Source organism: Megalopta genalis, chromosome 3 (genome assembly GCF_051020955.1).
Source record: "Megalopta genalis isolate 19385.01 chromosome 3, iyMegGena1_principal, whole genome shotgun sequence".
Classification (NCBI taxonomy): domain Eukaryota; kingdom Metazoa; phylum Arthropoda; class Insecta; order Hymenoptera; family Halictidae; genus Megalopta; species Megalopta genalis.
Genome location: NC_135015.1, coordinates 1,143,647 through 1,158,488, shown reverse-complemented (window position 1 = coordinate 1,158,488; position 14,842 = coordinate 1,143,647). Strand labels below are relative to the sequence as shown.

General features: G+C 39.6%; 2 protein-coding genes across 5 annotated transcripts in view; both read left to right on the top strand.

The window, feature by feature from the left end:
- LOC117227247 (cell adhesion molecule Dscam2) overlaps positions 1-11,641 on the top strand; it is a 424,317-nt gene extending 412,676 nt beyond the window's left edge. For 3 of the 4 annotated variants that reach the window (XM_033482337.2, XM_033482336.2, XM_033482338.2), the window contains exons 24-26: positions 2,619-2,838; positions 4,817-4,907; positions 8,098-11,641. In XM_033482337.2, coding sequence (XP_033338228.2) covers positions 2,619-2,838; positions 4,817-4,907; positions 8,098-8,356 — 570 coding nt within the window. In that variant the 3' untranslated portion in view covers positions 8,357-11,641. The remainder of the gene's footprint in view (positions 1-2,618; positions 2,839-4,816; positions 4,908-8,097) is intronic. The other variant, XM_033482339.2, reaches the window with a different exon arrangement.
- Positions 11,642-12,559: 918 nt separating this feature from the next.
- LOC117227241 (actin-like protein 6B) overlaps positions 12,560-14,842 on the top strand; it is a 10,737-nt gene continuing 8,454 nt past the window's right edge. Inside the window, 4 exon segments of the mRNA XM_076519493.1 lie at positions 12,560-12,692; positions 12,695-12,727; positions 12,814-13,008; positions 14,175-14,612. Coding sequence (XP_076375608.1) covers positions 12,560-12,692; positions 12,695-12,727; positions 12,814-13,008; positions 14,175-14,612 — 799 coding nt within the window.

The following is a 14,842-nucleotide window of genomic DNA, read 5'->3' as shown; positions in this document are numbered from 1 at the left end:
GAGACGTCCCTCTTAAAGCTTCGCTTCCCTCTCCGTTCCGCCACCGGCATTGTGTGTGTTTCCCGACCGACCGAGAAATAGAACCAATAATAAAGAGCCTGCGATACGTAACGATAAAGGAAGGGTGTACAAATTCGCATCAGCATGTTGCATCAGTTTCTGCTCCAACTCGCGTCGCCGCACAATCCCGATCGCAGTTTCGCGTGCACATCCGCGCACATCCGGTTCCGGGGACTCTCTGGCAAATTCTTTAGCGAACAAAACGTTGTTTGTATCACCTTTTTTTTCGCGAAGCAATCGAGAATCTCGGAAGACACGCGGAACGTTTACGGAACATTAGCAAGGTTGTCAGTAGAGAGGCGCGTGCGTGTCCGGATCGAGTAGAACAGATGTGCATCATTATAGAGAATTCGATCATTGTGACTGCTGGTCCCACCTTGCTTCGTTTCGCATCTGTCCTGATCAGTCCATCGAGGAACCGCAACACCGATACAAAAAAATATTAATCACATATGTATATTTCGTCATTCTTACACATCTCTCGCCAATTCTTATCATAGCTCGTCTAGCCGTAGCATAAGGAACAACTGTCAACCGATTTACCCGTATGCGACATCATGTTTTTCGTTGTTCGATTGCGTTTAGAGAAGTAGTGTGGATCGTTGCTAGATCAGTGCCATACTATCCCGTACGAGTCTCCGTTGATCCGTGCGCCCTTTGGGTCAAAAGTTCTTGAAGTAGATAGTACGCACTAAAAAGTGGCGAGGTTTAAACCAGTGCTCTGTTCTTGAACAGTTTCCTTTACGCTGCAAAAGCATAGACGAACAAACTTTCATTCGAACAACAGATGGTTAAACAATAGGAACGTATACATCAAATTTGTCATGGTGCGATATGAAATAGTTTTAAGTTCATCAACGTTCTACGTTTTATAACAAAGAATTATTACTCGACGAAAATATTTAGAATCTTAAATCACTTGCACCAGTTAAAGTTAACTAAATTATCAAACATTGACGATAAATAAATCGAACATTAACGCGTTTCACGGCTGGCTATATTAGGTCCACCGGAAAGTTCTGTCCGTTTTTGAATTGAAATATAACACGATTTCCATACATTTAATAATATTTATTGTAGAATATACTTTCCATCGTTACTTATGACTTCTTACCAGCGTGATGGCAACTTGTAAATGCCATTTTTAAAAAATGATTTATTTTTAGAGGCGAAGAACTCAACTAGTGCTTGGTTGACATCAGCTTCAATTTTGAATTTTTTTTCCTGAAAAAAGTTTTGCAAAGAGAGAAACAAGTAATAATCGGAGGGTGCTAGGTCTGGGGAGTATGGTGGATGCGACAGAATTTCCCAGCCTAGCCCTGCGATTTTCTAACGAGTCGCCAAAGCAGCATGTGGTCCGGCATTATCATCGGTAGCCATGTTTTCACGATCGCGTCTCACTTAATAATGACATGAGACATCTTTGTTTCAGTTTATTTAGGAGAGTACATGTGTGTAAATGCAATGACAAAGAGAGATAGTTATATATGTCTCAAATCAACATGTGCATATGGATTGAAACTTGAAGTGACACTATCGGACAGAACTTTCCGGTAGACCTAATATAATATATAGCTTCTTAGAAATATCATTTCGCTTTGTAACTGGACTCGCTCTGTATTCATTCATTGTCCGAAACTTCTTCGATCGATAATAAGTTCGTCCATCTCGAGGGATAGCAGAATTTAACATAGACGGAATAGAGCCAACTAATTAGAGTATAATTCGAGTCTCCTATCGAGTCTCGAGCTTGGACGTATCCGTGCGTTCGCTGGAAGCTCGCAAACCGTAACGGAACTGCTAATAAGCTAAAGTACGCGACACACTTTGACACCGAAAATGGTGAACCATGAAAAAGCTTGTTTCAACTCACGTCCAGACAGCACTGGTTCCAAACAACTCGTTCATACTTGCTATTACATTTTCCATCTCCAGGAATTGTCTATCATATTTCCGTAATCAATCATTATTCAAGCGAACGCTTGATATCAACACCACCATTATCGCTACAGTACAATGTTCTCCATTTAAGTGCGAAGACAAGGCAGCTATATTCCATAGCGAAGTGGGAAATGTGCAATTTGCATCAAGGAAGAGTCATTGAAACGATTGGCGAATAGTAAAATTGTTTTTCACGTTCTCTGCCACGAGTACCATCTTCGGTACACGCCGAGACTCATTTCTACGCCAATGTTCATGTTCTTTCGCTACTTTATCTTTTTATCAGTTATTTGATCGTCGTACCCTGTAAATTATTTTCGAAATGTTGAAAAATATCAAGCACAAATTTCCAACGCTGGAACAGAAAAGAAATAGGAAAATCCGCATGGCGTCGTAATGACATTTCGTCGAATGCAGCTTGGCAGGGAACGTGTTGATGGTGAAACTGCTAATTTCAAAGGGAGCATCGAATCGACGATGGCTCTGATCTAGAGGCTATAGGCTAACTGTGAGTAGTACGAGCTGATCACTGAGCGAAAGATCGGTGTGGCGCGTCTCCTCGTTTTCCTCGTACGATGTGCCAATTCATCGACAAAAACAATTCCGTCTGATTGCAGTCGGATTGCAACCGGTACACTAAGGTGCGCGGAGGCCGTTCGTCCTCTGCGCCGTTGCACAAAACGCGGAAAGTCAGTCAGGGCAAGTCCGAGTCGGAGGAATACGACACCCTGGGCTCGGATAGCGACACGGAAGTCGGGACCAGCAGCCGAACCGAGTCTTCCAATCACCTCGTCGATTCGAACCACTCGGTGTCTGCGGCCGACTCGCGAGTCCACAGTATGCAGTCTTTCATCCTTTTATTCGGTTTACACCTACTCTCTTTTTCTGTTTCACTTTTGTTCACGGCCTCCCGTCTGTCTGGGTCTATCTGTTTCTCCGTCATCTCTCTGTACCCGCGTGATCTCTCCTTCTCGGGGACCTGCGACTGTCGCTACGCGAAACAGATGATTTTATACTCCATACAGTATTCTCTCCACAACTGACGAAAATATCTCTACCATAATTGCTCGCATTTCTTATCCACCACAGTGACGATTCTCCTTGGGATTAATCGTTACTTAACGCGTTCCGCGTCGAGCCGTTTTTGCTCAACATCGGGTCACTTCGCGTTTCCTCTAATGATTGCTGAATTACATGTACTTATTGATTATTGTATACGTAACAATTCAAAAATACTTTTCAGTCTTAAACTTGTTACAAACTGCATCTTTTCGGCGCATTTAATAAATACCTGAACTTTCCAGCATGGAAAGTTTAACGTATGCCAACGGTGATGCACGTGGCACGTAATTCTCACGCGAAACCATAAACGTAGAGGATGCCCTAAAATGCGTAAGCCCTTGAAAGGGGTTATTCTTCAGGATTCACCTCTTTCAAGGGCTTGCAACACTTTTAGGACACCTTGTATACGGCGCGATATTTGCAAGTCAGACGATGTAGGTGACTGTGGCGCATGTTGTGCTCGTTAACACAGTGTTTTTCGAGGGATCTTGTGTCGGTGAGAACCACACTAATGCAAGCGAAGCAAAAGATCGCAACTTTTCTTATTCTTGATTTCTGTTTTATGAAATTTTCAACATCGTAGTCATCTCGTTTCATTGATATACACGATATAATTACGATTATAATTACTTCTGCAATAAATGATCAATGTTTCGCACAAGTAAATGTAATCGTAATTATACCGCGTCTGGTGTCGCTTTAATCAATAAAACGAGATGAATACGATGGTGAAAATCTCAATGATGAAAAGAAATTTTTCATTTCAAATGCTAATCTTGCTAGAGTTCTTTAACGTTCACCGAGACTCGAACCTTAGTCCCCCTTTTTTTTTTAATCGCGATCCTTCTCTACTTTCGGAGTACTGTAAAGAATGTATACCTCTCCTGTAACTGCAACTCTGCAGACCCGAGATTTCTCCAGTTATGGAGAGAATACTGTACTGTTCGATGCCCACGAGCGTCATCCTCTCGTCAGCCTCTTGCATTGGAGTTCGCGGACATCTGAGCAACATTGGTTACACCGAAGTCACTGATGTTTGCCCTAGAAACGTTCAAGAAGAATCCTCAATATAGAAAATTCTGAAAATGTTCGTTGTTTGTATTATCGAAAATATTGCAATTTCATTGTCATTTATATTTTTGAGGTTGTCATCGAAGAATCTGTTCAATTAGAGTTCACTGAAAAGAAAGTTCTAAATGCGTCAACAATGAGGATCGGTAATTTGTAGGAAAAAATAGGATTAAAAATCAGAGAGTTTCCCGATATAAAAAGCTTCGTTGAACACAGCATTTGGACGAAAATACTTCGCTTGCCCGACTGAGCGACTAAATTATTTAGTGTTTTACACGAAAGCTAAGCGTGTAAATGATAGCTTCGCTAGCATCGGACGAAAACCGTGCGAACGTAAAATCTTCGTCAGTTATTCGTGGTGTCGCTTGAATGCTGTCCTTAGCAGCCCTTAGCCTTTGTCGTGACACGTGTCGAGGACACAGATTTGGCCACGTCACGAATAATTGACGGTCGAACAGTGTCTCGAACAATAATCAGAGGAGGAGAGGCACGAGATTTTCTTCCACGCACCGCAGTACCACCGGAAGTCTGTTCCTGTTGCCTGTCTACATTCGTTAGAATGCACCGATAATATGACCGAGCATTCACAAAGCTTGTTATTGTCGTGAAACGAATGGGATCGAGGAGCTGGTACGCACAGGGGTGGATAACTGAAGCAAACCAGATCGTTTTCTACTTTCAGACTTCCTGTACCATGGACCAGAATCTGGCACGTCTACAGAACCCTCACCGATTTGTGAGAGAAAATCCTTTCATGGACGGGGTAGACCCAAGTAAGGCTCAATCTATCATATCCGAACTGTTCGAGTTGACTAACTTATGAGTTTGGGTCTGTTCGTGGCCTTCTGTTTCTATTTGATATGACTACTGACTTGATAATATCTCATCCATCATCTCTAATATTTTCGAAATTGTTTTTAAAATGGAGTGAGTGATGCATTAAATTCTGAGTTTATCACGAAATTGAATATTAAGTTGTGTAATATTATATTATTATAATATTACACTGTAATATGAAACGCCGAAGTCTAGAAATTCTTTTTTAATAGAACCTTTGCACTGCAGCCACGAAAGCATTTCAATACCCTTTGAAACGGTATAACTTTTTAAAGAATGAATTTTGGAACTTGTATTTTTTCTCGAGACACTGGAAGAGAAAATTGCATTTGATCGGAATAATAAAAAAATCATGTTTTTTCGTTGTTTTTGATTCTTAATTCACTTATTCGGAATTCTTACATAGTATGAAAAATATATTTCTTTCAATAACAGGTACCCAATTGATGTACAATTATCAGCATAATTATTTATTGCTTCTGAGAATCTAATATACGCAATTATTTTTAGAACCCATTATGTTTTAATGAAGATTTTGCGTTTTTTTTCAATATTACGTGGGCTTTATTTTCTAACCACTCAAACATTTATTACGATACTAATAGAATTCTGCAATTGGGTTCTAAGCAAGACTTCAAATAAATCAGGCAACAGCCACTAGTTTTTTCAAAAGTATCACATATTTTGTCTTTACATTATCGTAGAGAATAAAAACACAAGTTTAACGATATATATAAAAATGTATAATGTCAATATAGTACGCGCGAAAGACGGCACTGTTTCCCATTGTCCGATCGATTTCAAATTTTGCACGGTCTATTTTCAAACCTAATGGCACAACTCTATGCCAAATAAGAAATCTCAAAATTAAATAGATTCCTTTTAATTTGCCGTCCCATTGGAATAATAAGTTAACGCGTCCTTCAGATTCCGAAAATTAACATTCGAAAATGATTTATAAATATGTATAAAATGACTTATAAATATCTATTTTCAAACCTAATGGCACAATATTCTATGCCAAATAAGAAATCTCAAAATTAAATAGATTCCTTTTAATTTGCCGCCTCATTGGAATAATAAGTTAACGCGTCCTTCAGATTTCGAAAATTAACATTCGAAAATGACTTATAAATATGTATAAAGGTCATGTTGCAACTGCGATAGACGATAACAGCGTCGATCAGAGCGAAGTTTAGGAATATATACATTTTATTATTTGATATGGATGTGTTTACATTGAAGCGAGCAAAGCGACGCATACATACATATTTTTCGACGTACCATGTTGTCGAAGATAATGTAATTGTAACTGTTATAGATAATGATAACTTTTCTGCCCTGAAATTAGACTGAAATTGCACAGTCCATTACAAACAAAATAAAAGCGTTATTGGCAGCTTTTATCACCGCTTTGATCGATGCTCTTGTAGCTTTCATCACAGTTCCAATGTAAACGTACCCTAACAGATATTAGCGTTGTCTGACAACCGAACCATACAAGGATTGTAGTACACATAACATGAAGCATCAGAAAATCCTCGTTAGAATAGGCTCTCGTTTTTTAAACATTTTAAACACTACGCATAACTAGTCGTTACGGAAACTAGTATCAAATTTAAACGTAAAATAACAATAATCATGCATCAGTTGGGTAACTGTTATCGAAAGAGATATTTTTTTTTGTTACTCATAATATGCAACACGTTGTAAAAAATGACCTAAGTAACTAAATGTTCTACCGAAACTAAGTTAAGGAGTACTGCTGAAATATAGAATCGATCACGGAAACCTTTGAACATTATATAAAACGGAAAAACTGAACTTCAAATTGAACCAAATCACTTCAATTTTTTGAAAATGATAGAGAGACTAGTTTACCAGATAATGTGTAAAAATAATTTTGCAAGAATTACGAATCGGATCACCGGTGACCGGCGCGCCCGAATTGATAGAAATATATATAATTTAAAACAAATGTCAATATCTAAAATTTTGTATTATTACCATCGTCAATTCAAACAGTGACCCCTGTCGCAATTAACATGTCAAATATGGTTATATACTGTAACATATCTATTGCAGATAATATTTCAACATTATATGTATCACATAAAAGAAAATTCATCGTGGCGCCACGGACAATTTCTGTAATACTGGCGTGGCATTCAACGTGTTAAAAAATGCGTTTTGTAGATCTCGATAACCTAAATTGATGCTAAATATTTCATCGAAATTGATTAATATTGTTATGAGCTACAAACAATTTATGGTCACGAAAAACGCTGTTCTTGACAATATTCGACCAATAACTCTAAATAGCTGAGATCTACAAAGTGCATTGTTTAAATTTTCGTTACAGAGTCGTATAAAGTATGTTGAAAATAGAATTTCTAACTTTTTTTACCGTTCCAAGCACTTGTAATTTTTATAGAAATTGTCTAATACATTGTCCAGTAAATTAGTCTCTCTAACATCTTGAAAAAGATCAAGCCACTTGGTGCAATTGTCAAGAAAGTTATTCCGTTTTAATAGCTGTGCGAATAATTTCGTTACGCGCCGTACATGTAAAGACTCTTCAAAAACGAAAGCATATTCGGCACACCCATCAGTATTTTCTAATGATATACAGACTGTCCCAAAAATGTCTCGCAATCCGAAAGTAGGGGATTCCTGAGGTCATTTGAAGCAACTTTTTCCTTAGCGAAAATGCAATCCGCGGTTTCGTTTACGAGTTATTAACGGAAAACAATGACCAATCAGAGGCGAGATCATTTGGCGCGAGACGGCCGAGCCAATCAACGGAACTGGGCTCCGTGCACTCGTTGGCTGGGCCGCCGCGCGCCAGCCGAGCTCGCCTCTTATTGGTCAGTGTTTTTCGTTAATAACTCGTGAACGAAGCCTCGGAGAAAATTTTCGCAAAGGAAAAAGTTGCTTCAAATGACCTCAAGAACCTCCCATTTCCGGATTGCGAGACATTTTCGGGACACCCTGTATATGTAAAAAAGTTATTGTAGGTTACCGTTATGAAAGCAATATATGTACACGTTTGTACCCTTGAGACTGACGTATCTAAGAACGAAAGCGTGAAACGAGAAAAGACTAATTGCTGGTGTATTTGATTAGGATGTTACAGCTGGCGCGTCATACCGGCGAGGAGACCCGTTCCCACTTCGGCCCAATCTCCGGGTTTGGCAATTCCAAGCACCAGTCGCACAATTCCTGTTCCAATCGGGACCAGGAGCGTGACGGATCGGGAAACCTGTTCATCCCCAAGTTGGACCCACCCTCGGGGTTCTCCGACGCGTTTGAGCTAAGCGAGGCGGAGTGCGATCGCGGTCACAGCAGCCAACGAAATGTCCGCGACTTCGTGATCGCGGTGTAAATAAATGTAGAACCTACGGTGAACCTGTCCTCCCTAAGATGCTGCGCGAAATTGACGAAAATGAATCAAGAAGCCCCGTTCCAACGATCTCGATGTAACGAAAAACAAGAAACAGACGAAAACGGGATGAAGAGGAAAAAAAAGCGGAAAACAGAAAAGCACCGAGGAAACGACAAGAAAAATCCATGGTCCGTCTTTCGTTAATTATTGATGCCGATGGCCGTCACGGCACGGCTGTTCAAGATGTACTACTACTCCCGCAGTTCGTGTTCCTGGCCTACGTCGATAACAGACGGTGTCAACACCTGTCCTAAACGAGAAATTATACTGCCCCAACTAATGTGTTCTTCGAAATGCGAGCTCTTCTTCGAACCGTCGTCGCGGCGCGAACCGGTGAACACTGTTCGCGTCCCATTTCCTTGTTCCCGGTTCGAGGGACCTCGCGTGTACACAAAAAAAAGCAATCGCGCCATATCTTCGTTCGAGCGAGGATTTGATCACGATTAACGTCATCGCGTCGCTCAAGAGAAAATTTATCGATCGAATTTACTGACTGTCATTTTGTTTCGATGAAACTAATTATTCTATAAGCGGCTACACTCGCCCACTTCCAACGAAGTTGACGGATTCACGTTGATGTTATCCTACGGAACAGTGCTGTCCAACAACGGAAGACCTCGCTCGCCTAAATCATGTTCAATCATGTTCAAAATATACTCGGAAAGTACTTCACTGCTCGTCAAACTGGAATTTGTTTTACTCTTAGAATCGTTGATTTCTCATTCTAAAGAGATTGCTGTTTTTATTATATAGTCGCGTTAACACGTTCATTGCCAGTTTTGTGTTTTATATAAAATATATGATCTTGTGTTTTACATAAAATTAAATTAATATTGTGTATGTGCAGCATAGCTGTATATTTCAAGGATTTCTAATCATTGTTCACATTTCAAGGAAAATGTAATAACTATGAAGACTTAAAATACGCACTGGTAGCGAATGTGGTAACTCGTTACGTGTCGAATTGGTTACAACTGTCAATTGGTTACACGTGGATGATACTTTGAACACGTTTAGAAATTCATTTCTATTGTGACGTATTCGAATAAATGAAATTTTAAAAGAACTTTTACAACGCGAAAAAGTTAAGCTTCACTACTTCGGTTTCTTTAACACTTAACTGGTATACTAGGATCGTAACTAGTCCCAAAATTATATCTCTATTTCATTTCGTAAAAAAGAATTAGATTCCACATGTTTTTATTGTTCTATACACTAGCTAAGAAGCAAATACAACGGAGGACTGATCTAAAATTAGATTATCGCATCTCTTTGCACTTTTTATTTGGGGTCTATCATGACCCGATATACCAGTTATTTTTGTGAAAATTATCGTGCCAGTTAAACGTTAAGTTTTACATGATTTACAATATCATAAATCATTTAACGCGTCGAATGAATCTCTTACGACAAAATTGGATTTCGTTGAATTTTACGTTCATTGCAACGTTCGGCAAAGCTTTTCATTGCGACAACTTTCCATGTAAATAAAAGTTTCCGATGCAGCAGCGTTCCGCCGAGCAGAAAAAGTCCATTTCATTGGTTATCGGAGCACGGACAGCACTGATTCAAAGCATGTAAATGTGACTACGACGTCCTTTGAGTCCATTTCACGCAAAGACTGCGACAAGGTGTTTGTCTGTAAGCGATTTAAGGGTTCACTCTCGCTAAGGGAGCCTCCTATTACCTTAATTGTCGTAACGAAACGCCCGGTTTTCGATTCGTTACGAGCGGCAACGTCGATTAACGCGAATCGTCCTATGCTTAAGACTACGTTTCAGCAGGATCACGAGAAAAGACGGTTTTCATTGCATCGAGCGCATAATTCCCACGGCGATCAATACACGCTAAGCGGTTTGTTACGAGTTTCCTTGGTCTTCCAGTTCCGTAGAATCGTTTCTATCCAACTGATTTCCGGCGTCGTTCCTTCTGAGAACGCGAACTTTAATGCATTCGCTACCACCATTTTCTCGTTGCCAGGATGCATTCTTAAAACGTTTTAATAAATGCAACGTGCTTCCTTTGTAAAATATTCAAATAATTTAGCAAACGATAATTGCGGACTTCTGAATTGTTATGCTACATATTGTGGCCATGGTAGCCAGAAAAACAAGCTAGATTTCGAGCCGAAGGCTATACGGTCTGCACCGTATAGAAACACCCGCTATGCCCAACACTTCGATTCGCACATGCTCGGTGCGAATCGACAAGGAAACATAGTTCATTATTCTGGTTACCGTGATCGTGACTTCGCATACCAACGTTCGACAAATTAATTTGACCATTTTCAAGTACATTACGACACGAGGGTGATAGCGAACGTGTTGATCAGTGAGCGCGGCTCCTTTTGACGACCGGCGGCCGTTTCTCTCTCGTCTCCGCGGAAACGTGTGTTATACGTGTATAAAATTTAAGGAAGCTACGAGGAGGAGGAGGAGCAGGATAGGCGACTTAAACGATAACTAAATAAAGATTAACAGAGGAATAAAACAAATGCCATGATGTTCGTCGTTGTCATCGGTGTCGTTTCAATTACAGAGAGACTGAAACGTTTTAGTAAACAGGCGTATAGTGTAAAGAAAAATAAATCGATTAACGTTGGTGAAAGAAAACCACCCCGCCCACCCCATCCAAAGAAACCATATAAATAAAGATAAAGCTACCGTATCGTCTGTAAAGTGTCTGTAATAACATGCTAACTTGTACGTACGTGTACCTCATCCGAAGCGCGAACGCAATTCGATTAACGATCGACGGACCGATTCGACGCGATAAGGAAACCCGGAAAAGTGTACCAACAAATCACTTGATCGACGTTAAAGTAAAAGTGTAATAAAGGATATACAGAGAAATAAGGCGGAAATAGACGCACCCATCTATACATATGTTGCCATCGAATCAGTTCACCGTTCGCAACGTTCACTCGGCAATGTGACGATGATTTTCGAGAGTCCCGTGACTCTCACTCTCTCTCTCTCCCTCTCTCTCTCTCTCTCTCTCTCTCTCTCTTTCTCTCTCTCTCGTTATGTCGAAACCCGGGTCCAGCAAGGCGACACCGCGGGACACAAATGGAAGAAAAGATATCGATCTGTTGACAAATCGTATACTTTATAATATATGAAGAATGATTTACCACGAAATTCGTACTATTGTGTTTTAGACGACTTTAGATTGTTTATATTCTATTTACTTTGTAAAATATACAACACTAATTCCATAATGGAACTTGCTGTCTTCTGATTACTCTGTCCTTCATACATATCGCGTCATGTTCAACGCATTAACATAACCGTGATTAATTAATTAGTAGACTCGTTAAAGTAGATTAATTAATTAATTCTCGTGTTCATACATCATTTTACAAAAATTACGTTTCGAGTTAACTGAAATTTCTTAAAATTATGAATTTATTGAATTGTAACTGTTATTAATATTGATTGTATTTATTACTGTTATTAAACTTCATTAAATTCATTACTATTATTAAAATCTACTAGTAAAGTTGGTGACTGCGTCAACTAAAAGATTACTCATTGTAAAAAGAGAGAACGTTCTTTTGCACTTTAAAAATCTATACGCGTCATAAATGCATGAAGATCCACAGTTTAGTAATTAGTACTTACATCTCATTATAATAATATTTAATTTAATATTTTACTATATTATATAATATAATTTATTTAATATTTACATATGTCGGACATCTTGTAACGTGATTACGCTCTCAATTTCTTATATAGTTTGTTAGCAGAACCTTGTGATTATCCGAACTGATAATGAAATAATGAGTAACGAATTTATTAATTTATTTCTTTCGTTGTACTTATACGGAACAAAATGTTTGCTCTATACACGATAGCAATATTGTTCGTGTTATAAGAAAAAAGTTTTCGTATAACATGATCTTTTTCGACACGAATTCGTGAAACGCGCAACCCATTATCGCGTTATATGGTAGTCTGCTTTATCGAAATGATTTTTAACGAGGTCAGAGGTTGAATCGTTTTCGAAAAAAATTTTTTTGGAAAAAAGGTAATAGCTGACACCGCGGAACTCGCACTCCTCGAAAGAAAAGGTGCACAGCGGCCCCCAGAGCGCGAAAATCGATCGCGGTTCGTCCTCCTCCCGATCGTCGATTCGGATATGCAAAAGGAACAATACAGAGACGTCGGAGGGTCGCAGAATCCTCGATATACGCTCGCAAGGAGGAAGAAGGGGTATTATGGACCGATGAGGTCGAAGAGGGTTGCGGAGCATGCGCGTACGCGACTCTCCTCTCAGATACTATGAGCGGTGGTATTTACGGCGGAGGTATGTGCGACGCGGTCCGAGTTTTTCATGTAAAAAACGTGGCCATCCGGCTGATACGGCTGTTAAATAATTCGGTTTGCCCGCAGACGAGGTCGGTGCTATCATTTTCGACGTCGGACACCAGAGCCTTCGCGTTGGTTATGGCGGTGAGGACACGCCGAAGGCAGAAATTCCGACCACCCTCGGAATATGGGAGGACACCATCGAAACGCCGGACGGCAATCAGGCCGTCAGGAAACACTACAACATCGATGTCACGGCTATCCAAGTGCGGAAAAAAGGTATAATCGCTAATTCTTCTTGTTTTTATTAAACGCTAATAATCTTCCGACAATTACATTCATCGGAGGATTCATTCTGATTCAATCGAAAATACGATCTTTGTACACGCAGTTAGTTTGACGTTCAATGATGAAAACTGTATATACAAATGCGCTATAGGGAGACGTAATTTTACTCTACAAATGTTTATAAAAACGAAATATCGAAGAACTTTAATTTCGACGAGGAAAAAATGTTGTCAACAATACTTTCTATATAGACAAAAAAATATTGTGGTCGCAAACAATGCTGGCGATACAACGTGTTACGAAATTATTAGAAATGAAATAATCACGAAAGCAACAGCGTGATTACTAATTGTAATTAGTTCTAGTTATTTTTGTCATTCTAGATTATTGAGCTCGATCATCGTTGCTGCTTGTTATAACTTATACTAATTTAATGGTATCGCCTTGTTAGTAATATTAAATCTACTGTTTTCGATTATGCTATCTTACTTCGACGACCTAATCCTGACTGTCGGTATAAATTCATTAGAAAATGTTTCTTTTCGGAAATGTAATCGAGTTCGGTATACAGTTATTTCTCCCTAATTTACGCTCAGATTACGCACGAAAATGGACAATTTAGGAAGATGAGATAGGATTATTCGAGCCTTGCGTCTCGTTTTTATAGTTGTCGAGGGCTCGAATAATCCTATCTCATCTTCCCAAATTGTCCATTTTTGTGCGCAATCTGAGCGCGAATTAAGGAGAAATTACTGTACTACGATTGCTTTCTCAACTACGTCTATTAGCACTTCTTCGTCCTTCATAATATTCCTGATAGCATGAGACAACTTTTGTCTCTTGCGTCTCTTCATCTACTATCGTTCATAAACTTTAACCATGCAAGAATCAAATTTTGATTCGATTTGGAAGGAATGAATAACATTCGTATTTAGTGGATTATAATGTGCAATCTTCATCAGGATTCTGACTCCTCGTTATAATACGAAGACTTAAAACTATATACCTACATTAATATATCAGTAGATTATATGCGAAATCGTCTTCTTGAGTCTAACTCGCCGTTATAGTGCAAGCGGTTAAAATCGCGCAGCCACGGTATCACACAAATTAAATTAGTTTAACTATATCGAGGATAACGGTCATCTTTTTCTTAGACATGGACTTGATCAGCCTGATGCAAGATGGGATGATCGAAGGCTGGGACATGTTCGAGCGCCTAACGGAGTACACCTACAAGCAAAAATTACACGCTCTTCCGGAACACCATCCGATATTGATGACCGAATGTCCATGGAACACGCGGTTGAAACGGGAGAAGCTTCTGGAGCTGATGTTCGAGAAGTTTAATGTACCGGCGATGTACATTTGCAAGAACGCTGTGCTGGCAGCATATGCGAACGGGAGATCGACGGCCATGGTAGTTGACAGCGGCGCGACGCATACGAGCGCGGTGCCCGTACACGATGGCTATGTGATTACTCAAGGAATCGTGAAGAGCCCTTTAGGTGGTGACTTTATCACCATGCAATGCAGACAGTTCTTCGAGGAGAAGGACATTGAGCTGATACCTGCCTGTCTCGTCGCCAGCAAAGGCAAATCTTCATTCTTCTTTGACGATAATTACTACTTTACACTTTGCACTTGAATGGCCACTGAAAATTATTATAATTCCGAACAAGTTTCACGTTGCTGTATTTGTTTGTAACACGTTGCTTAAAATTTAAGTGCGTCACGGGCGAATGCGCTCATTTAAATCATTTTGCTTATTCAATTTTCTGAATCGGTAGAAATATACGAGCCGTTTATTTTGTAAGTGGCCTAA